The sequence below is a fragment of the Sphaerodactylus townsendi genome, linkage group LG02 (assembly GCF_021028975.2).
Source record: "Sphaerodactylus townsendi isolate TG3544 linkage group LG02, MPM_Stown_v2.3, whole genome shotgun sequence".
Lineage (NCBI taxonomy): Eukaryota > Metazoa > Chordata > Lepidosauria > Squamata > Sphaerodactylidae > Sphaerodactylus > Sphaerodactylus townsendi.
In genome coordinates, this window is record NC_059426.1 from 84,643,249 (window position 1) to 84,667,681 (window position 24,433).

General features: G+C 41.8%; 1 protein-coding gene across 3 annotated transcripts in view; it reads left to right on the forward strand.

The window, feature by feature from the left end:
• USH1C (USH1 protein network component harmonin) overlaps positions 1-24,433 on the forward strand; it is a 75,789-nt gene extending 51,356 nt beyond the window's left edge. For 2 of the 3 annotated variants that reach the window (XM_048485341.1, XM_048485342.1), the window contains exons 16-21: positions 12,921-12,962; positions 13,179-13,232; positions 15,821-15,920; positions 21,846-21,955; positions 22,731-22,786; positions 24,002-24,433. In XM_048485341.1, the coding sequence (XP_048341298.1) occupies positions 12,921-12,962; positions 13,179-13,232; positions 15,821-15,920; positions 21,846-21,955; positions 22,731-22,786; positions 24,002-24,014 (375 nt within the window). In that variant the 3' untranslated portion in view covers positions 24,015-24,433. Of the gene's footprint in view, positions 1-523; positions 581-1,349; positions 1,470-12,920; positions 12,963-13,178; positions 13,233-15,820; positions 15,921-21,845; positions 21,956-22,730; positions 22,787-24,001 lie in introns of all 3 variants that reach the window. The other variant, XM_048485343.1, reaches the window with a different exon arrangement.

The following is a 24,433-nucleotide window of genomic DNA, read 5'->3' on the forward strand; positions in this document are numbered from 1 at the left end:
GCTTTGCATGATATTTTGTTGCTAATGAATTGAATTTTCCTCAAAAATTTAAAACACAAGTTTCTGTATACCACATAGATTTTATCACTTCTTCCATCTTGTTATGCAGTATGAGCTCTTACTAGCTAAAGTAAATGTTACATAATTGCATGCAAATGTTCTTCTAGAATGCATTAATTAATTTTAATATTATGATTACCAGTTTTTGTCTGTGGAATATTTGAGTGAATGCATTTAACAGTAAAAACCAAACATTATTGCTGGTTTGATCAAATAACATCTCTCAAGTAGAACTCCCTGTAATAAGTCTGCTGATGAACTGCTTATACCACTTGAAGGAGAAAAAATAGATTGCTTGTTATGGTTGTTTCATGTCCTCCAAAATAAATACATACTGCATTACCTGCATATTATTCCTGTGCTTGGCATGAACTGATACGCTCTTTGTGTCCATGATCATTGGTTTTACAATGCATCAGACTTCCAAATCATCATAACCAGTATGAAACCAATTCTCATTTAGGTTTCACGAAATACATCTCACCTCAGCAAAATATCATCTGTATCAGGCAGTACATTGGTATGTCATGCATATTTTGTAAATAAATAGATGTCATCTTACAATGTAATGCTATAGGAAAAAAGTAAGTGGGATTTAGAAGAAGCCAATTATTCATAAAATATCTAGCAATGTTGTCCTTGTCATAATGGCACATGTTCTAAGCACTCTTCTCAAATGACTCTTTGTTACAGGGTTCCTTGGTTTGTGAATTCCTCTTAACACTGCACACATTTAAGCTTACATTTTAAAACAGGCTTTGCCACATGAACAGTATATTGTACAACAAAGATGTATTTGTTTTTCAGTTTAAAAGTAGATTATCAAATTTCTTTCAAGGATCAGATCAACTATAGGAATGTTGTATTTTCTGAGGACTTACGAAGTACTGTCTTGTTCTTGGAAAATGCACTGCTTCTATGGCTTCCCTGCCCTTCCCCCTTCCCCCTCCCCCATCCCAATTGCATATTAATTGCTCTTATGGATGCTGTGCAATGTCTTTTCATGAGTTTTATATAATGCATCAGAGTGCCATGATTAGTCCCAATGGCAGTATCACTCTAGGAATCCTTGCCACCTTCCGAGTATTTGTTTGGCCAAAATACTGTTGAAGTATAGACACATTGTTTAATTGAAGCAAGAACACAGTTGTACTAATTCATACAAGTATTCCATTCATTGTGATTACTGTTCATTGAAGTTAAAAGTCTGAATAGTATTTAGAATCAATGGGTTATATTTATAAAATACATGGGCATCATCTATTATATTCTTAAATTGAACCCTATAGCAATTTTGTCCAAGCCCACCTGCTCAGCGTCGTCCAGCTGTACCTATAGTCTCCAAACCAGTCATGCTGCATCCTGACCACAATATCATGGTCAGACCATCAATCAAAACAGAAGCCCTGGTAAGCCCACCCTAATATATTCTGCATGCTGCAAATGTCTTTGGATGCCCTATCAGATAACCTGCTGACAAGCAGTCCTTACCTTTCTGTTGGTATTCTGTCTCAAATGCACTTTGAGCGAATCAACTCTCTTGAGTGATCAAGTATGTTAAAATGTATGAAATAAGTCAGTATGCCTAACAACAGGGCATGAATATAAAAATGTTGATTAATGCCTCTGAAAATCACAGAAGCTGGAAGAATTGCGAAGGATTTCCAATAGTCAAAAGCAGGACTCCATTTCTCTGTATAGTTCCTTGCCCTTGGTAATCTCATGACTTCCAGAAGCAGAATAGATTACATATAAAAATACTTCATCCCTATAGATCTGGCCAAAAAGAATGAATGCTTCTGCTCAGGGACCTTTAATTATTGTCTGCTCCATCTGCATGTGTTATATGAACATTTAAAGCTATCTTTTAGTATAAGGTATTATTTTTATTGTCTCTTTCATATCTATGTATGGGCTAAGAATGTGCTTTTACATAGGCTGCACAGTCTTCTTCATTACATACCAGCTTGTTTCAACAACTGTCCATACACATGCCTTCTTCCTTGTGAAATGGTCTGCCTGAGGAGATCAGGAAGACTCCCACATCCCCAGCTTTCCACAAAGTATGCAAAATTGAATTATTCAAGAGGGCTTTTCTACACAGGCAGTAGAGTTGCACTGTATTGACTGATCCACAAAGTTACTTGGATAAATCATTAGGGTTTGTGTTCTATACTTCTGTGTTAACATGCTGAAACTATCCTAAGTTGCAATTTTGGCATGATTTAACGTGCCATGTAAATACTTACCCTTTGCTTCAGTTCTGTTTTTAGGTTTCTAATATGTTCTACAACCTAATCCTATTATTTTGTTTATTGCCTGTCCCTTCCTGTTGATTGAATCAATTCACTCTGCGTGGTTGATGTGGCTAAATTTTTCTTTGCTGTTGTTTTTAATTTTTAAAGGCCCTTTTTGGTGCATGGCTTAGTAGTAGAAGTTGCTGATCATTAAAAATTACATATCACTAAGCTTCAGTGATCCTCATTTGTAAAATGTTAGTATGAATTAGTTATGTGTCCAGATCTGTAAAACTCTGCTGGACATTGGGGAACCCATTTTAGAATCTCTGGCCCTTTCCACACAGTAGCACCCCCTTGGGACCGTTCGCATTGACTGTCCCGGGAGGGCAGCAGGTGGCGGCACAGCCTTCACACAGGCTGCGCCGTTGCTGAATGCCTACCTTGTCTCCTGGCTTCCGGCTCATCGCAGAGGCCAGGGGACATGCCCCCACAGGCTGGAGCGATGGCTCTGGAGTCGCAGGCCAGGGGGGCATGTCCCCTGGCCTCTGCGATGAGCCGGAAGCCAAGAGACAAGGTAGGTGTTCGGGGACGGTGCGGGGGAAATGGTGCCTTCCAGCCGCTGCTGTTTGCACGGCAGCGTTTGGAAGACGCTGCTTCCAAAAAACCTCGCTCAGGGAGCGAGGTTCAGAACCAACGTCTTCGTGCCACTCGGGGGTTGCGAGGCCAGCTCTGGGCAATTCAGCCGCGGCCGTGCGAAAAAAACCCCAGGGACACTGTTTTTAGCGTCCCTGGGGCACTCTTTACTGCCTGTGCGGAAAGGGCCTCTGTTTTTAGATGTCAATGTATGTTTTTGTATGTATGCCATACTAGTATATGACTCATGAGGCACAGCCAGTAACTGGCACCATTCTTAAGTCCACTCTTTGGGGTTTTTTGTTCCAGTTTATAGATCTCATACTTCTAGAAACGAAGTAAGTCATGTAGCTCTGTGCTCTGTGATATACCTATATCTTTCACTGCTGAGTACTTTTTTTTAGTTCTGCCCTTCTGTCATTTGTAGCATTTGTTATAAAATTCCGTGTCAACAAAATGTAACACTTTATCCATATAACAAAATGAGCTCTGCTTTATGAAACTTTGTGAGATAATACATTAGATAGTCTTTAAGATGCCACAAGTCTCATTGTTTTGGCTGCCGCAATGCTCCCTTTGGAATTCATCAAGATAGACATTAATGTAAACCTGTTTATCAGACAGCTGTTTCTGCAATTAAATTATAGCCCTTGGATGTTGCTTTCTGACTGAGTTCATTAAATTATAATGAAGAGCAGATCTAAGTAATCTGAAATACCTCAGGAGTGAGCAGCATATTATCCTGAGTTCAGCGTATTTTGCACAGCTACGGTTTGTAGTTTCTGTGGTCGAGAGTCAGTTTGCTTAGACGTGAAATATTACACAGATTGCAGCAGACTAGTTACAATAAATTGTGAAGAATTGAAAAGAGAACTCCCTCCATTTGGGAGCTTCTTGTGCTGTAGAAGTGCACATCTGCCCAGTCTGTTGTGTTGTGCCCGATATATCAGTCTCTTCTATTCCCAACCTGATTTTTTAATGTTCACTAAGATCTTATCACAAGGCAAGAGCATATTTTTTCTCATCTAATAAATTAATATACCAGTAGCCACACATTTTGACACCCTATGTCAATCAAAGAGTTCTCATTTTTTAAATATTTTATGTATTTAGGGGTATAATAGAATGGAAGTAAATTTCAGATTAAGAAAAAGCTAAAACAAGGAAAATCAGGGTTGCTAGAAATTTAATTCCTTTTTACAAAGATAGTGTTTATATTAATAATGTGTGCAGTAACCCAAAAATATGACTGAGATATATCACAAGGAAAATGGCATAACAGAATTGCTCTGTGAAGCCTTTTCTATATCAAACTGTAACATGAGAATCAGCTCTAAATTTTTTATATCTCTGTGTGTATAAAGTTACTTTAGAATCTCTTAGATACTACCAGCAGTATGCCTTGCCTATTATATATAATAGGAATTCCTGTGCACAAAATGCTGGTGTGTGGATGTGTTTTAATTTTTATCGCACTTTTCTGTACTTTATCGTTCTTATCTGCTAAAGATTTTTTACACTTTAGCATTAGACCATGCTCACCACAATGGTAGATGTTGTTCAAAGTTATTTTCCATTACTAGGAGAGTTATGAAAATCCATGCTGTGGAATTACCAGTGGATCTTTGCTTTTTAGCACCATGTTGAATATACTTTTAGTTACATTACAGTCATAATAATCCTGTGATATATATCTCTGCTAGTAGAAAAATTATGCCAAAGTATCATTATCAACTTCAGCCAAGTTTGGAGCTCATGTGGTGGGTCTATTATGAAAGGCTGCCCTACCCTAACCATTTGAACTTCCTCTGTGGCTCAGACCATTAACTCATGTCAATCAAAATGTTGAAGCCTTTCCTCATGAGGGAATTACATGCAAAGTATGCAGGAAATAATTTAAACAAAACCAGGAATTTAAAACACAGATGAAACAACATTTCAATGCCATTGTGCAGCTTGTACACTGACAAATCATTGAGTCTTACTTGTCACAGTTTTGTCATCATGTACATTCAAAATGGAATAGTCACAGTGGCATAACTAGGCAAACTGGAGCCCTGGGCAAAACCTGAGTTTGATGCCCCCCCAGGCATGTGCCCAGTGCAACAAGCACTGCCCCCGGCCCCCTTGTAGCTATGCCCAGTGGTGTATCCAGGCAAACTGTAGTTTGGCCCCCCATGGGCGGCCGCCCTTCCCCACCATGACCAAGCAATGATTTTTTACACCAGGTCATTTCAAAGTGACCATTAAATTATAGAACATGCCCCAGCTCAGAAATCTGAACACAGCAATGGGCCATGCCACACAGCAGAAATAATTTTTTTGAAAACATTTTCAAAATGCTTTCAAAATGTTTCATGACTGTTATAAAAACATTTAATGGTGTTGTATCTAGTCCCCCCAGTTGGGGGAAACAGCATCACTTTCAATGTTATTTAAACTGGGGACCCCAGATTCTCCCTTTAAGGTGGATTTAAAAGGAGAATCTGGGCTCCCTAGTTTAAACAAGTGATGCTGGAATCCACCCCCAAACAGCATCATTTTCAATGGTGTTTAAACTAGAGAGCTGATTCTCCTTTTAAATCCACCTTGAATGGAGAATCTGGGGTTCCCAGTTTAAACAACATTGAAAGTGATGCTATTTGGGGGTTGATTCTCCCCCACCCTGAAACAGCATCACTTTCAATGTTTAAACTGGAGACCTCAGATTCTCCCTTTAAATCCATGCCAAATTTGGGGGTGCCTGCTGTCAGGGGTGCAATTATTAAGCTAGCAGCACATAAATATCAGGGCATCTTTATGAGACTCTCCTAATGATACCACCAAGGTTTGGTGAAGTTTGGTTCAGGGGGTCCAAAGTTATGGACCCTCAAAGGTGTAGCCCCCATCTCCTATTTGCTCCCATTGGAAACAATGGGGGATGGGGCACCCCCTTTGGGAGTCCATAATTTTGGACTCCCTGACCAAACCTCACCAAACCTGGGTGATAGCATCAGGAGAGTCTCCCGAAACATCCCTGAAATTTTGGTGCTTCTAGCCTAAGAACTGCGCCCCTTGCAGGCCAAAAATGGAAAACCCACTAAAATACCAAAAAAACCCCAAACACACACTGTATTTTTGGCGCCCATCACAAGGGGGCGCCCTGGGCAACTGCCCACTTTGCCCAATGGGCATTACGCCCCTGAATAGTCAAACTAGATGATATGGGGTATGCTTGAAGTTCCTAGGCAGTTATTCTTTATAAAGTGCAGGCCTTGTGGGGGATTAGACTGCAGCACAAAAGAAGGTTAACCCTTTTCTTCACTCCAATTTCCCAGCCTGAAATGGCTTCCTATTTGTTCCTCTGAGATAAAGATACAGGCACCATACTTCCTGAATTTATATATTTAGCCCAATGAAGCAAGTAACAGTATCATGGAATCATTTCAAGGCAGGAAAATAGCATCTAGGAAAAAAATTCAACTCTGTTGTGCCATGATTCCTATTCAGACTGGTCTATTTTTTAGGTTTAAAAAAAGTCCACCAGAATGCTAGAGAGATCCAAATACAAAACTCCCATAAACTCAACTAGTTTGATTTCTGAATGGCAGTGATGGCCACTAGTTTATTTCTTAAGCTATCTATTATTCTATGTTGTGAGGTGGTTTATTTTGATACTAGACAATATCAGAGCATTTAAAAACAGTAATTCCTAAGAGCCTCTCCCTTCCCCCAGAAAGTTCTTGCTGTCAACATGCACTACACAGTCATTACATTTTTTGGGGGTAGAATTTTGATGTTGTCCTTTCATTGCAGCATACAGTTATTTGGGCATGTTACAAGCATGACTAAAATTCTAATTGGGTTGACATAATAATTTTGATTTCACAGAATACCCCCGTAAAAGGTAATTGTAGGCTAGGGTATTTGCCATGACAACTTTAGATACGTATAGGATAACTTCATGAAATGCAGTAGTCTCCCAAAGCATCTTTGGTAGTCTGTGCCAGAAACTATCAGAACCTTGATAAAATGGCAAGGATTATTTCCTATGACTCCAATTAACTTTGTATTTATAAACAGTATGCATAAAGTTGAAGGTCATTCGTTTGTATGTTTAAAGAAACAATTAATTGCTGGTTTGGCAATTTGTCTCTTTTTTTTCCAGCCTCAAGAGATGTTTAAAAGAATGGTGGTTTACAATTCGTCATTTAAAACTAACAAAAAACAAGTAAAATAACATTTTCTTCTTTGTGTGGTCCTTCTGAGTTTCAGTTATGCTTTGATGCCAAAATTTTATTTCTTCCTTTATTTTCTTTCTTCACATCAACCAACAAATTTGACAATATAGGAATGCCCATTCAAGATTAAACAAATAACAATCTGTTCAGATGTACCCAATTTGTTATTCTTAAGAAGATTATTAGCCTGGCTGAAATTACCTTTGATTTTTCCATCCAAACTGATGAGGCCAAATCTGGCTGTTTTTCTGGTGGTGTCTCAATGTCTATCTGCACTCTGCTTTCATTTTCCAATACTATCTTTACATTTTCATTTCAATGACTAGGAGGGGACAATCAGCATATGGAAAATGTAGCTAAGCAGATATGTATCTGAAAAACACACTGATCAGAACATTTAGCCTATGTTCACATTGAACAGTGTCGTTCCTGATTAGCATTTTTGTGTACAGTGTTTTCTCAAATGACATAGAATATAAAACAGGGGCCCATTCTCCTCCCTTATACATACTGTTTATAAATGTGGTTTAGTGAGAAAGTGACCCTTGGATAACGGCTGCAATACCAGAGAATAGCCCTTTATGCACAAATCACCTAGAACATTTCCAGAATGTTTTCAACCCCACCCCTCTTGTACCATGATTTTTGTCTGCATTCATCTCCTCCAAATGTTTCATGGTCACCATGAGGGGTGTTTTTTTGTGTGGAGGGGGGTTATTTGTAGAAATGATATTTCATTGATTCTTGGCTCTGTAGCATCATTTAATTAATACTTTGTAGATGAAAGAGTGAAGTCAGGGATGCACAAACATGGTGCTGAGGGGAAAGTTGGATGACGGCACAGAGGCATGGAAAAAGGCAATGGGAAAAATAAAATATTATAAATATGACCACATAGAAAAGGAAGATGACTTGGAAATATTTCCAGGTATATTCTGATGTTCCACTTGCCTTACAAATGTAATTGATATGCATTTTCATAGAATCTGAATTTCTTATTAATTCTAGCTGATACTGAACGAAAATCATGGAAGCCTCTGCATGGCTAAGTGAATTAGTTGTGATGTGGAAGGTCACTTGCTGGATTGAATCTCATTTTAGCCACAAACTCAGTAGGTGGCCTTTTGCAAGCCACATTCTGTTTTTTCAATATACAGATGAAGCTACTTGGCTTCCCTCATATGTCTAGTGTATTACTGATGTGGTATGTGAAGTTAGTTGAACACTGAAGATTCTATGTAAGTGTACTAATCTGGAATTTCCTTGTGATGTATAGCTGTTTAGAACACAGAGAACAGTTTGGTGATATTTTCCTGAGAACATTGAATCCATTTCAATGTTTGTTCCAGAGTGGCAATTATTTGCATGTTAGATTCAGAATTTTTTTGTCGAAAGGGATTATATTTATTCTCAATGCATAATTTCCCAGTGAACTATTTTTCAGGAACAACATTTGTTTGTTATGAAGATTTTAAAGCAAAAGAAGATCATCCTTAAATCTTATGACAGATCAGTAGGTCTGTTCAGATTATGACTACATATTTTAGAACATTTACTCAAAAACTGTGGGATGCCTAGATCATTTTCCCATTTTGATATGATGTGTTTGGTTCATTTTCATGTTAGTGTTTTTTACAAAATATAACCATGTATCTACACTCCACAGAACAATCTTTGAAGCCTTCCTGTAGCTTAGGAAAATTTCCTCCAGCAGAAGTGGCTTCTTAGGATGGAGAAAGGCTTTAACTTTTGCTGAGTGGAGTGGAAGACTTTATTATATACCAAGGCATCTTCTAGCTCTCACCTGGCTCAATTATTTAAGTTAATGACAGTGACAGCCCCGACAGAGAGACCCCAAATTATTAGAAATTCAGAACTTCGCTAAGAGGTATTTGCAAGCTTTTTTTTACAGACATCTTGTCACTCCACCAGAACCTCCCTGTCAAGTAGATGAGGTTACTAAACTAGAGACCCCTTGACTGTCTTCAGGTCCTACATTTTGGACCATTCAGCCACCTTTCCCAAGACGATGATGACAGAGTCCTGAGAGCTGTGAAGCCTATCATATATCCCTCAAATTCATGCACATCTTGGATGGTGCAAGTGTGCCTGCCCCCCCCCCCGGGAATATGATCAATTTGTTTATGAGTTCAGGGACCTTCCATGGGTGGTTGAAAAAGGTAAGATCATTCTTGAAAAAAGCAGTTTTGGATTTAGCGGATCTTTTCAACTCCCCTCAGGGAATATGATCAATCTGTCCATTAGTTCAGGGCAGTGACGTATCTGCCTATGGACAAGGGAGGGCACTTGCCCTCAGGCACCCCCTTGTGGCGGGCACCAAAAATGCAGGTTCGTTTGTGGGGTTTTGGTATTTTTAGTGGTTTTTTGTTTTTGGCCTGCAGGGGGCGCAGTTTTTAGGCTAGCAGCACCAAAATTTCTGAGATTTTTCGGGAAACCCTCCTGATGATATCACCTAGGCTTGGTGAGGTTTGGTTTAGGGAGTCCAAAGTTATGGACTCCCAAAGGGAGTGCTCCATCCCCCATTGTTTCCAACGGGAACTAATAGGAGATGGGGGCTACACCTTTGAGGGTCCATAACTTTGGACCCCCTGAACAAAGCTTCACCAAACCTGGGTGGTATCATCAGGAGAGTCTCTTAAAGATACCCTGAAATGTTGGTGCTGCGAGCTTAATAATTGCACCCCTGACAGCAGGCACCCCCTAATTTTTCCCAGATTCTCCTTTTAAATCCACCCCCTTCCTGCCAATGCTTGTTTTCTTTCTTTCTTTTATTCTCTCAATGCCTAATAAAGGTTATCATTATTATTAAATCCGCCTCCTTAGGCATGGATTTGAAGGGAGAATGTGAAGTCTCCAGTTTAAACATTGAAAGTGATGCTGTTTCAGGGTGAGGGATAATCCACCCCAAAACAGCATCACTTTCAATGTTGTTTTAACTGGGGACCCCAGATTCTCCCTTTAAGGTGGATTTAAAAGGAGAATCTGGGCTCCCTAGTTTAAACACTATTGAAAGTGATGCTGTTTGGGGGTGGATTCCACTGGAGGTTTTTGTGAGAGATTATGCTGACATTTGTATGGTAAATGTTTTGCAGGGGGTGATTTGTGAGAGATTTACATGCTTAATACCCACTTGCACTAGCTTGGAGCTGTTTCTCAGGCTAACAACCTACCTCATAGGGTTGGTGTGAGTACAAAATTAGGAAAGAGAGTTGGTGAGGAGAAAGCCATGTATGTTTTGCTGGGGGTGGGAGGTGTTTTGTGAGCTGGTGCAAAAAATCATTGTTTGGTCATGGTGGGGGAGGGTTTGTGTGTTTGGCCCATGGGTGGGGGGCACCAAACTCAGGTTTTGTCCCTGGGCTCCAGTTTGCCTAGATACACCTCTGGCTCCAAGTGGAGTGCTGAATCAGGTTCAAGGTCCTGGTACTTACTTTCAAAGCCCTAAATCCATGGTGGCGAACCTTTGGCACTCCAGATGTTATGGACTACAATTCCCATCAGCCCCTGCCAGCAGGCCAATTGGCCATGCTGGCAGGGGCTGATGGGAATTGTAGTCCATAACATCTGGAGTGCCAAAGGTTCGCCATCACTGCCCTAAATGGTCTGGGGCCATCATATATGCAAAATTTCCTCTCCTGCTATGCACCCCAAAGAGCATTGTGCTCAGCTAATAACAACTTGCTGACAATCTTTAGCCCAAAGACTGTCTGGCTGACCTCAATGACAGCTAGAACATTCTCAGCCCTGTCCCAGCCTTGTGGAACACTCTATCAGATTAAAACTTGGTTCTGCACAATCTGAAACAATTTTACAGGGCCTGTATGACAGAGCTGTTCCATCAGGGCTATGGCTGAAGAAGCAACAAGTTTATATTAAGTGGACCTCTCTTTTCCTTTCTTCCTCTGTTCCCTCCCTTTTGTTTTGTTTTTCCTTATGTTGGCATGAATGAGGTGCATAGGGAAATATGTTTTAACTTGACAGATATTCACTCCATCTAGATCAGGGGTAGGGAACCTGCGGCTCGAGAGCCGCATGCGGCTCTTCTGCCCTTGCACTGTGGCTCCACAAGCCAAGCCGCCGGCCCCATCCTTGCCCACCCTGCAGGCAGCAGGGCGGGCGCACCAACTGCCCACGGTTGACTGGGCCACGCCGTGGGCTTCCCCTCTCGCCCACCCCGTTGGAGCGGGGCAGGCGCTTTCCCAGCGGCCAGCGAGGCCGAGCCGCCGGCTTCATCCTTGCCCGCCCTGCAGGCAGCAGGGCGGGCGCATCCATGCGTTTCTCAGAATGAGTGGAGTAAAAGGTTAAAAAAACCCTATATATATAATGTTATCTTTATTTTAAATGTCAAAAATTATTTGCGGCTCCAAGTGTTTTCTTTTCCCGTGGAAAACGGGTCCAAATGGCTCTTTGAGTGTTAAAGGTTCCCTACCCCTGATCTAGATGAAGTTGTATTAGAGTATCATAGGCTTATATTGAGATAATGTATTGATTTTGTTGTTATTTTTGTTGGAAGCTGCCCTGAGCCTATAGAGTTAATTAAAATAAATAAATATTATGCAACAATATTAATTATGCCGTTTGGAAGCAACTTGTTTTGTGCTCTGAAATCTAGAATCCTTGCAAAATCAGAACCTTACTTTTTTAAAAAATGGGTAAAAGGTAAATAAATAGCTGATATTCCTAAACTACAGCCCTAGCCTAAAAGTGTTCACTTATTTGCTAGTATATGCTTAGGATAAGTGTAGTATCAGCCCTATCGTACATATGGAACAATTAGTTTATAATCAGATTATATATCTATCCAACCAGGGGTTTCCCAGATGAAATGTCACTAGACCATACTGTCTCTCCTTCTGTGTACCCCTGGTTGTGTCATTTCTGTGGAACACTGAAGGCCTAAAATAAAGCCAGACTTTTGGAAGAGTTTTAAAAATACACACATGGGACAACTGGATTTTGCTATGTGCCAGTGGGAGCAAATGGAATTTAGAAGGATTATTTTCTTGGCTGCATGTGCATCAGTTACATCTTAGCTATGCCTCCTACATTGCTACACCATCAGAAAAAAACCCGTGTTGGCCAGGCTTAGGGCTGAACTAGATGATACTGGCATCCCTTATAGTTTCAGCCCCCAGGTGAGAACTAGCATACTCCTGAAGCTACAACTGATCTCCAGACAATTGAGATCCCCTGGAGAAGAGGGAAGGATGAGAGGGCATGTTCTCTGACATTGAGGACTCTGGCTTCCCCATGCTCCAGCCCCAAATTTGTTAAGAATTTTCCAACCCAGAGCTGGCAACCCTGGTCTTGGGGACGCCCTGCCATTTTGAGGCAGTTCCAGCTAGGAAACTTCCATTATTAGCAACTCAGGGCTCAATTTTGGTTTGGACCACCATGGTGTGGGGAATGTTGCCTTTGAATATCATCTAGTTTAGCCCTTAATTACACTACTGAGGTTCAGTGTTGCCATATGGGTTCACTTGCTGTGGTTCTTACTATTGCTAAACAAATTAAATCAATAGAACTTAGTTCTGAGCATTCTCACTAAATTAATAGGTCTCTCAATATTGTTCAATTGTGTATTGAACTATAAACACAATTTCACTTTTTAAGGTCTTCTGACTGTCAGGAGGAACACTGGCAGCTGTATGTTTCTTTATCTCCAGTTCTTTTGTAGATTAGCTTGCTTAAGAGACTGGTTTTATTTATAATCGCATTCACATCTTTGATTGTCTTTTTTTATTTCCAGGGCTTCCAGAAGTATGTGGAAGACTTCGATCCCTATACAATGGTAAGGAGGATCTGAAATATAAGCAATGTTTTACCTTTTAGTTTTGTTCTCTGAAGTTACTTCTGATATTTTCAGTTTACTGAGCTAAGATAGGAAATTGTTCTGCAAAGACTAGATCTGGAAGGACTCGTATGTCACTTTAAGTTTAGTAGTCACATTATATATTTGCATTTGAAAAATAGGTATGGTTTACTGATGTTTCTTTTCTTGTTCCAGTTTTCACCTGATCAAATTATGGGAAAAGATGTGCGACTTCTTCATATTAAGAAGGTAATGTACGTGATAAAAGATTTGGTAGAGAATCTGGTTCCCTCAACCTGTTTGATTCTGGATCTGGAATTTAGCAGAGTGCACAGAGCTGCTGTCCACAGCAAAGCCCATCTAATCTCTGTGTGTGCCAGGAACAAAATTACTCAGAGCCTTTTTATCTGTTCAATCTGATATACTTCATTTGTTGTAGAAATTCCATTTCTGGATAGGACAGAGTAAATATAGTTTCCTAATCTGGTCTAACTAGAGGGATATACAGGACCTACATCCTGTCCTCATAGCTGCAAGACAGAGAAGTGATGTGGAAAAAAGGTATAAAAAGGCAAAAGGAAAGAAGTTTCTCCTGACAGCTGCAATCTATACATCAACTGGTTAGTGTCAGAACAGTAGAGAAAGGATGCCCAGTGCCCTGACCTTTCTATCTCTCTTATTCTCTAGCCAAGCCCCACTCTAAAGTCTGAGGTTAAGAGGCAGTGCAGAATCCTTCACATTCAACAAAAAGGATAGCTGTTAACATTTTAGGAGGCCTTTTCTTTGTCTGAATATAGCACTGGCATTCAACTTCTAAAATAATAAGTGCTGGGGCTCAAATTCACATTGGGTTGAATCCAAATGATCACAAACAACCTTTTCCTGTCTCTTGTGCTTTCCTGTAACATCCAAAATGCTGATCCTAAGAAGATAGCTGAACTGGGAAATCCAAAAAAATTGCAGGCCTCCCTTGCACAAGTAAAGCTTGTTCCTGAATGAGCATGTTTATGTCCAGTCCATTAAATGGACTAGAATTTTCTCTGCATGATCTCACATGTGACAGGTGTATACATCAATGTGCTTGGGTTTGTCTCAAGGCCACACCTCCATTTTGTAGACTCCTGAAACAGTTTCTAAGAGTGCCATGGGAGGGAGGGGTATGATTCTGGACAGGACCACAATGGTATGAGAGGTCAGGCTTCTGCTTCCCTATGCCATTTTTCGGGCCCAAAATGGAGCCAGGGACATTATTTACCAAGATGTCGGGTCAACTTAGGGACAGCATCTCATCCAATTTGTTCCTGTGTGCTCAAAAAATGTTTTCTGTAGTCACATATTCCAGTGCTGAACCTTGGCACTGAACACAAGCTTTAAGACTTGTTTAAAAAATTAGTGTGGTGACCTGGTATCCCTGAGTTGTGGGATTCCTGGTCTGGAAACATTGTCCTCTACAGGGAGGTAATTTTGACTCAGAGGCTAGGTAAGTGGTTCCTGGCAACAAGGCAAGGAGAGGTTCAACTCCGGGGCGGGGGGGGCGGGGAAGCTGAGGGTTTTTCCTCCTGAGGGAGCAAATAATTTCTATAGAAGAAGTTCCATAAAACCTTTTCTGTGCCCTTTGTTTTTCCCCACATTTAAATAAAAGCCTTTTGTTATTGGCTTCATTTACAGCCTGTCTTTCTCACTGAGACTCAAGATAGATTACAAAGTATGAAATTATCCTGTTCCTTAGGTCTATTGGGCAGCACACTGGAGGGGGGTAGTTGTACCATGGTTTGGTATGGCACAGCCACACAACTGTGCCACCTCCAGAGGCTTGCTGCGCCACAGAGACCAAGCTGAAAATTATGCTGCCCTTTCCCCCATGAAAGTGGCCTATGCAGCTCAATGGGCTGCACCACTGATTTTGTTGGCATAAATCTGCGGAAGCAAATGTGGCATTCCCTAGTCAAAAGAGCTTATAAAGCTGATTAATACCAGCCCTGCCTCTGGAAATTCCCCCTTGGCACTAGTGTGGGCTCCTGCATCAGCATAAGTGCCTCTGTGCTGGCATGAATGCCTGAGCAAGTCACAGTGCCTTCTGAACATCCCTCCCTCCTCAGGATTGCACTGTAAGAATTCTAAGGTAAGAGTCTTTGGTGGCAGCACAAATAAGTAGGAAACACTAAAGAAGGTGAGGAGGCATCATACATCACTTCAGATGTTTTTACAAGTGTTACACATAAGGAAGCTCAAAAAACAGCAAAAAATTTACAAAAATATTTTTTCTTGTAAGCTTCATTCATAGCTTGCCTTTCTCATCGAGATGAGCATAGTCCTTAGGCAATTTTAAAATAATTCACAATGTACAGTCTAATTTTAGCAAATTTTAATATAGAGTAGAATGAAAACATTATAGATAAAACAGCTATTATAGATCAAATACCCCTCTCTTTTTCTTCTGTTCTTTCTATAAAGATGCTATGTAGTATAATATACACAGTAAGTACAATAAAAACTGAAATTGCAAAAAAAGGGTAAATGTTGTGCTTTTATACAATTTTTATCCTGCCACACAATGTACCTAGTCTGCAGGTCCACAGATTTGTCGCAGCATGTATTGCAAGTGGTCAGGAACAGGCATGACACCATCAGATGTACATTTGTAAACCACAGACCGTGGCCACCCTAAGTGACAATTTATGGTTGTTCAATTCCAACTCTACCTTGCCAATAGCAAAAAAAAAGGGGGGGGGGGGATGACTGATATCAAATGTGCAATTTTACATCCTAGAAACGATTCAAGACTGGTATTATGTTTAGTTTCTTTAATTTTTAATGAACAACTTTTTCTTTTATAGGAAGGGTCATTAAATCTCGCAGTTGAAGGAGGAGTCGATTCTCCAATTGGAAAAATAGTGGTGTCTGGTGTGTACGAAAGGGGTGCTGCAGACAAGCATGGTAGGTACTGTAACAAAATAAGGACTTCAGTTAAATAACAGGAGTAAGGAACTTCTAGTTGATAGAGTGAGTTTAAAAGACACATGGGAACAGAAAGGGGATTGATCACTGCTTGGTTTACCTGTGATTGGCCATACTGGCAAGGTTGGTGTCTGATTGGTAGAAGTTTAAACATTATAAGGTTAGTGAGTGTCAGGGTCAACTGGGAAAACGGGAGTTAAAGTGAAGATAGTGAATGAAATGCTGTTTAAAAAAACAGCTTATAGAAGCCTTGGTTCCCAGAGCATTTAAATACAAATGAAATAGAAAGGTTACTAATTTAAAGAGGGAAAATTCAGAGATAGTAGTTAGATTTAGTGTGTTGTTTTTCCTATTGTTGTTGCTGTCATCAGAGGTGTATCTAGGGAAAATAGAGCCTGGGGACAAAATCTGAGTTTTGCGGGGCCCCACCATGACAAACAATGATTTTTTACACCAGTTTGTAAGTCACCATCACATTATAGAACATGCCCCAACTCACAAATCTGAACACGGCAATGGGCCATGCCACACAGCAGAAATAAAAAAAATTGAAGACATTTTCAAAATGCTTTCAAAATGTTTTATTACTGCTGTGAAAACATTTTATGGTGTTGTATCCAATCCCCCCAATTGGGGGAAACAGCATCACTTTCAACGTTATTTAAACTGGGAACCCCAGATTCTCACTTTAAGGTGGGTTAAAAGGAGAATCTGGGCTCCCTAGTTTAAACAAGCGATGCTGGAATCCACCCCAAACTGCATCACTTTCAATGGTGTTTAAACTAGGGAGCCCAGATTCTCCTTTAAATCCATCTTAAAGGGAGAATCTGTTTAAACAAAATGGAAAGTGATGCTGTTTTGGGGTGGATTATCCCCCACCCTGAAACAGCATCACTTTTAATGTTTAAACTGGGGACCTCAGATTCTCCCTTTGAATCCATGCTAAAGGGGGTGGATTTAAAAGGAGAATCTGGGGGAATTTGGGGGGTGCCTGCTGTCAGGAGTGCAGTTATTAAGATTGCAGCACCAAAATTTCAGAGTATCTTCAGGAGACCCTTCTGATGATCCCAACCAGGTTTGGTGAAGTTTGGTTCAGGGGGTCCAAAGTAATGGACCCTCAAAAGTGTAGCCCCCATCTCCTATTAGCTCCCATTGGAAACAATGGGGGATGGGGCACCCCCTTTGGGGGTCCATAAATTTGGACCCCTGAACCAAATCTCACCAAACCTGGGTGATATCATCAGGAGGGTCTCCCGAAAACTCCCTGAAATTGTGGTGCTGCTAGTCTAACACTTGCGCCCCCTGCAGGCCAAACACAGAAAAAAACACTGAAAATACAAAAAAGCCACAAACGGACCTGCATTTCTTGCACCCCCCCTCACAAGGAGGCACCCGGGGACATTTGACTCCCCATGTCTCCATTGCAGATACTCTGCTGGTTATCATCATCCACTTGTGTAATTTATTTATGTTGGCTTACTATACTTCAAGTTAATTTTTTTCTGTTATTTTAAGCTTAATAAATGTTGAATTAATCCTTGTGTTTAATGCTCAACTATGTTTGTCTGTCTGTCTGTCTGTCTGTCTGTCTGTCTGTCTGTCTGTCTGTCTGTCTGTCTGTCTGTCAGTCAGTCAGTCAGTTAGATTTTTATACTGCCCCATCCCCGAAGGGCTCCGGGCAGTGCACAACATGAAATCTCGACACAATTATAAATATGTATTGTCGAAGGCTTTCATGGCCGGAATCACTTGGGTGCTGTGTGGTTTCCGGGCTGTATGGCCGTGTTCTAGCAGCATTCTCTCCTGACGTTTCGCCTGCATCTGTGGCTGGCATCTTCAGAGGATCCTGACGAAACGTCAGGAGAGAATGCTGCTAGAACACGGCCATACAGCCCGGAAACCACACAGCACCCAAATTATAAATATCATTTCTAAAACCTTTACAGCAGTAAAAATAATAATAAGCAGAGGCATCCGCCCATTTTTAAAAAATCCTTCCCAGGAGGGAGAGACGGCGAATCCCATTAGATGGAAGGGCTCAGATGTAGAGAGCCAAAGTGGGGGGGGGCACCTTCAGTGGCTGGTCCCTCCAAAGGCCTGGCGGAACAGCTCCGTCTTCCAGGCCCTGTGGAACTCGCTAAGATCCCGCAGGGCCCGGACAACTGGAGGAAGAGTGTTCCACCAGGCCGGGGCCAGAGCCATTAAGGCCCTGGCCTGCGTGGAGGCCAGCCGCATCATTGAGGGGCCAGGGACCACCAGTAAATTGGCCTCAGCCGAACGGAGAGGCCGTATAGGGACATATGGGGTGATGCGGTCTCGAAGATACGAGGGTCCCAGGCCACATAAGGCCTAAAGGTCAACACTAGCACCTTGAAGATGATTCGGAACTCCACCGGAAGCCAATGCAGCTGGCGCAACGCAGGCAGGATGTGATCCTGGATGGCGCTGCCTGTGAGCAAATGTGCCGCTGCATGTTGGACCAGTTTCAGTCTCCGCATCAAACGCAAGGGAAGGCCCGCGTAGAGCGAGTTACAATAGTCTAATCTGGAGGTGACCGTTGCATGGATCACAGTGGCTAGGTCTGCTTGGGAGAGGAAGGGAGCCAGCTGCCGGGCCTGACGAAGATGGAAGAAAGCAACCTGGGTTGTATGGGCCACCTGGGTCTCCATTGAGAGAGACAAATCCAGGTGGACCCCCAGGCTGCGAACGGAGGGGGCTGGTGCCAATGTGACCCCCTCCCACACCGGTGGCCGGAAAATCCCACCCCCCTTGCGACCAAGCCAGAGGACCTCCGTCTTTGATGGATTCAGTTTTAACCTGCTCTGTCGCAACCAACCAGCAACTGCCTCCAAACAATGCTGTAGAGCCGCAGGGGCGGTGACCGCTCCCCCCTCCATCAACAGAATGAGCTGTGTGTCATCCGCATACTGATGACAAATCAGCCCAAAACTCCGTACCAGCTGAGCAAGGGGTCGCATATAGATATTAAATAATAGTGGGGATAATAACGCTCCCTGAGGTACACTGCAATAAAGCGGGCACCTCCTGGAGGCCTGATCCCCGCACCTCACTTGCTGACTCCGACCCCGGAGGAACGAGACAATCCATTGAAGGACAGTGCCCCGTACTCCAGAGACGGCCAGGTTGTGGGTTAAAAGATTGTGGTCAACCACATCAAACGCTGCGGTAAGATCTAACAATACCAGCAGCGCCGATCCGCCTCGGTCAAGCTGCATACAGAGTGTATCTGTGACGGCGACAAGAACAGTCTCCGTCCCATGCCCAGCATGGAAGCCAGACTGGAAGGGGTCAAAAGCCGATGCATCATCCAGAAAACCTTGAAGCTGCTCCAGCACCACTCTCTCAATTACCTTCACCAGAAACGAAAGATTCGAAATGGGGCGGTAACTGGCCAGATGTCCTGGATCTAACGATGGTCTTTTTAAGAGTGGATGGACCACTGCCTCCTTCAACCCATCCAGGAAGACTCCTTGCTCAAGGGAGCCATTGATGATACTCAACAGATGGGGTCGTAACTCCGCCTGGCAAGTTTTTATAAGCCAGGAGGGGCACGGATCCAGAGGACAAGTAGTAGGTCTAACAGCAGCCAAAGTCCTGTCAAAAGAGCAGGGAAAACTGAGCCAAACATGGGCCTGAAGACGGAAAGGGAGCCTCCAGTTCACTAATTGTAGCCAACGTGGTGGGAAGATCCTGGCGGAGCGATGCGACTTTATCCGCAAAGAAGCTCATAAATGCCTCACAACTGAGACTTAATCGAGAATTTGAGGAACTCTCCAATAAGGAGGTTAAAGACCGAATTATACGAAATAATTGTGTCGGGCAGGAGCTCGTGGATGCGAGAGAGGAGGAGAAGAAAACCCTCTTCGCCTCCTTTGTCGCCACCTCATAGGCTTTCATAAATGTCCTATAAGATGCTCGTGCAGCCTCGTCATGAGATTTCCTCCACAAGCGCTCTAGACGTCTACGTGCCCGTTTGATGCGGCGCAGCTCCTCCGTGTACCAGGGAGCACGTCAAGAACGGGGGCGTAGAGGACGCCGGGGAGCAACAACATCGATGGCATCGGAGAGCCGGGAGTTCAAGTCCTCCACCTGCTCATTGAGTGTGCCAGCGGGTTCAGGGTCCCGCAGAGCATTCAGGAAACCTAGTGGATCCATAAGTCTCTGCCGGCGGGCATAAATCGGCCCGTTGCCTAGACAGGGGTGGCGTGGCAGGTCCATCCGGACCTTCAAGGCATAATGGTACATGTTAAGGCATAATGGTACATGTTAAGTACCATGCTATATCAGTATCCTCCAAAGTATACCTGAGGGTAGTTCTCAGATAGGGGAACTTCAAGTAGCTGAAAGAGCCCCACAAAGCAACTCTCTCCCAATAAATGTGTGCCCTGTTCCCTCTTTGAGGTGACGTATAAGGTTATGGGATGGCAATATCTACTGTTAATATCTTTAAGCTGTTTTATGCTGTTTATGTTTTAATGGCTGTTCTGTTTTTTTTATATATATAATTGCTGTTTACCACTCTAAGCCCTGTGGGAAAGGGCGGGTTATAATTAATTAAATAAATAAATAATAGATAGCAGTAACCTGCATAGCAGATGGGTCTCAGGTAGCACAAAAAATAAAAATAATATGTGTATCATATAATTCATTTGATCTAATTTTGCAAGTCTTCAGACATTATGAGGCTGTGCTTCAGGAATGGACTTCTTAAGAAAAAAAGATAAATTAAGGAATGTTATGGTTTGTCTGTTGGCCCTCTGAGATGCTCAAAAAAACAGGGCATATTTGCCTAGGAATGAGGGGTATCCTCTGTCCCCAGGCACCACTAATCTGGTCATGGGGGGGTGGAAAATCGGCCCACCACATGACCAGGAAGGCAGCAAGGCAGCAGGAAGTGTCCTTGTCATCTTTGGGTGCCATCATCAACATGGGCAGCTGCCACCCCCCCCCCACACTGCTGCTGCCCCCCCTTGTTCCCGGCTGGCCTCCCAGCCGGGAGCCGAGAGCTGGCAGTCCCTTCTGCCCTCCCCTCCAGGAAGGCCAGAAGCTACTGCCGTCCCCCACCTCTAAGACCTGCTCTTATAAGCACTGGTGCTGAGGGCAGGACCACACCCCCTTAGCCCCACCCACCCCACCCCCCAGCCTCAGTACTTATAAAAGCAGCTCTCGGAGGTTGAGGAATGGCAGTCGCTTCTGGTCTCCCCAGAAGGAAGGGCAGAAGAGTCTGCCGACTGAGAGCCGGGAGCAAGGGGGTGGCAGCAGGGAGGCAGAGCCCACCCAGCCCCAAGGCGCAGGGTGGTGCCCAGAGACAATTTGTCTCTGGGCGCCATTTCCCCCTATATGCCTCTGCTCAAAAATCATGGGATAGAGAAATGGATAGATATTCCACTGCAGTTTGTTTTTTTCAGACCCAGAACATAATAATCTTAAGCAGTCTATATCCCAGTAAACTATGTTGTCCTCAAGAAAGGTGTTTTTGCTTAACTTATTTTAATTGTTGAGCATATCCAGTGACCAACAGTGACTTCAGTAGGCTCAGTATGGCTAGGGTCCATATGCTACACATACCATGTTAACAAAAGATGTGTAACGTAATTTCTCATTGAGGTATTTTTATTACAGGCTACAAAGTAGCTCTACTGTTCAAAATCTCGTGTGTAGAGTTTAATTGTCCCATGCATGTTAACTAGCAGATTTTACCTTTCTGTGATTAGGCCTATAAAATAGTATCTATGTTGTCTAATTTCTGTTTTTAAACATCATGATACTTCTATTCCTACTATCCAGGATTTTTCCCTTCAGTAAACACTCCAAATTTTTCACAGTGCTGGGTACAAAATGGCTATGAAATTCAGAGAGACTCTCCTATGTTTCTTTTGTCAGGAGGAATTGTAAAGGGGGATGAAATAATGGCTGTGAATGGCAAGATTTTATTGGATGTTAAGCTGGAGGAAGCTCAAGCAACTCTTACCAAAGCCTGGAATATGGGTGGGGTAAGTAAACAACCATTTTCTTCTCTAGACTGTCCATTTCCAATATTTATATATCTCACTCTGCTTTTTAGAAGTGGCTGTACATTATTAAAGGATAAAAACAAGAAAATAAAAGATAAATCTTTTTTCTACAGAAGTAAAAGTGAAGGGGGCTTGGAATTCCATAGTTAAAACTACTGTTATATTTATCAATTAATTAAAAGAAGAATGTAATGCAAAGAAATACATGGATCCATTGGGTAAATATGAAGGTTATTAGCATCCACTTTGTTACATTAAAAGGAGTTCTTTTTATATACAGTCTTTTTATACTGGGCATATGAAACAAACCCTTAGTGTAGCTCTGATAATCTGGATAACCTTGGACCAATCACACATTCTCAGACTCAGCTGTGGGGATAAAATGCATCAAAACAAAATAATGCAAGTCACTTTGGGTAGCCACAGGGGAGAAAAGTTGAGCATAAATGAAGCAAATGACATAATGAAGCGACATAAATGCTGTTGTGCAAGTAAAACAAAGCATAAACTCCAACTTGTCACAAGGATCCCAATACCTTTGACATCTAGACCAGCTCTGACAACAGTCCATGCCATTTGATCTTCCAAATAACCATGTATAACATCTAATATACAGTAAGAGTGCTAGAAAAGTGTACGTTAAAATGCCATTCTCCCTATTGTATTCTGAGGAAAGAAAGCCTTTGAAGGTGTGCTTTTTAAAAATTCCCTGATTATTTAAATCTAATATTGATAATGCTTCTTTTTCCCACAGGATTGGATTGACTTGGTCATTGCAATATCTCCTCCCAAAGAATATGATGATGAAATGTAAGACCACTTCTGTTGCTTTATACTCATTCACAAAAATTAATTTGGACCTCTTTTATTTGGCCTCAGGCAGACTTGTCAGATTTAGGTCCAGTTTTAGGTATATTTTAGGTGAGATTTAGTCACACTGGAAAATTGTCAACAGAGAGGAACAAGATGTCAAACATATGAGGAAAATCTGAAGAAAAAGGGAGTTGGACAGAGAAGGTTAATCTGAAGAAAGACATGATGCCAGTTAGCAATGGGCTGCCACAAGAATAAGTTCAGTTATTTATCAGGGCCAATAAAACTGCCTATCAGGAGAAGTTTTATAAATGGTACAAAGACTGGACAATGTTGAAGGTGAATTAGAATTTCTTCCCCATAGTATCTTTAAAATAAATTATTTATGCCTGGCAGAATTGCAAATTAGACAATAGTGACCTTCAATAGGACTGAACTGCACATAGTTTATCAAATTCTGCTTATTCAGTCCAGTGCCTTTTGTAATTTTGACAGTTTGGTGCATGCACACAGTTGTCCTGCCTGCAATATATGGAGTATACACATTTTTATTGGTATTTTTTAGGTTTGGGTTTAATAGTCCCAGCAATATTTGAAAAATCTGAATCCCAATATTGGTTTTTTGGGGGGTTGCTTAAAAGTTTCAGGTCTATTAAATCCAAACTTTAAAAATTCCTGCTGTCTCCAAGCTTCATATGGAGCTGGGAGATAGCAATATTATCAGGGGTCCAAGCATGCTCACAAGGTCTCCTGGGAAGTATAGTTCCTCAGGCAGCTTTTAGCCTGAACTGTGAAGAGGCCGCTTTTTTCTGCCTGAAAAAGCACTAGAAAAAGAAAAGGAACTAAGGTAAGTGTGGGAAGGGGGGCAGGGAGGGGTGCTGCGGGGGGCCATGGGGGGCAGAAAAAACACACTGCGCACCAGGTGCAGTTTGGCCCAGCTATGCCTCTGCCTTCTAATAAACATAGTGAACATGGTAAATTGTAGCCCAACACATTGAAGAAAAAATAGTGGGAATGTAGAACCTGTATTGAAATCCAACAGGCCTTGAGTATGTTCTCTGGTTTCAGATAGATTTAAAATTACTGTGAAAAAAAGAATGGAGCTTTACTGCAAACACAAGTTTATACCATTGTTACTCAGTGTTACTATCTCGGCTCTTAACACAAATGGACAAAGATGGACTTTAACAAATGTTTTTTCCCCTATTGCAGGACATTTTTTTAATAGCATGGGAGAAACCAAATGAAGGAAACTACAGATGTATAGGTATCAAACTACTTTTGTCAAATCGCAAATGTCTTTCAATAGAGGAATGTTGCTTAAATGAGCATGTTATTCTGCAAACTATTCATTGGATACCTTGAATTTGAACTCAACATGTCATTAATTTCCTCCCATAAGTCATGACTGAAGTTTAGTCATAACTGTCCAGAGGTGAACAGCTGATTATAAATGATAAGTAGCTAATTTTGAAACAGTCTTAAGTGCACTACATGTAAAATGTCTTAAAAATTGTATTTCTCATAGGCATATTTTGGATTATAAATTCAAAAACCATTTTCCTCAAGGATGGGTAAAAAATGAACACTTTTCTATTCTGTAATTTTTAACAGACAACAAAATTCTTTGAAAATAAAATAATT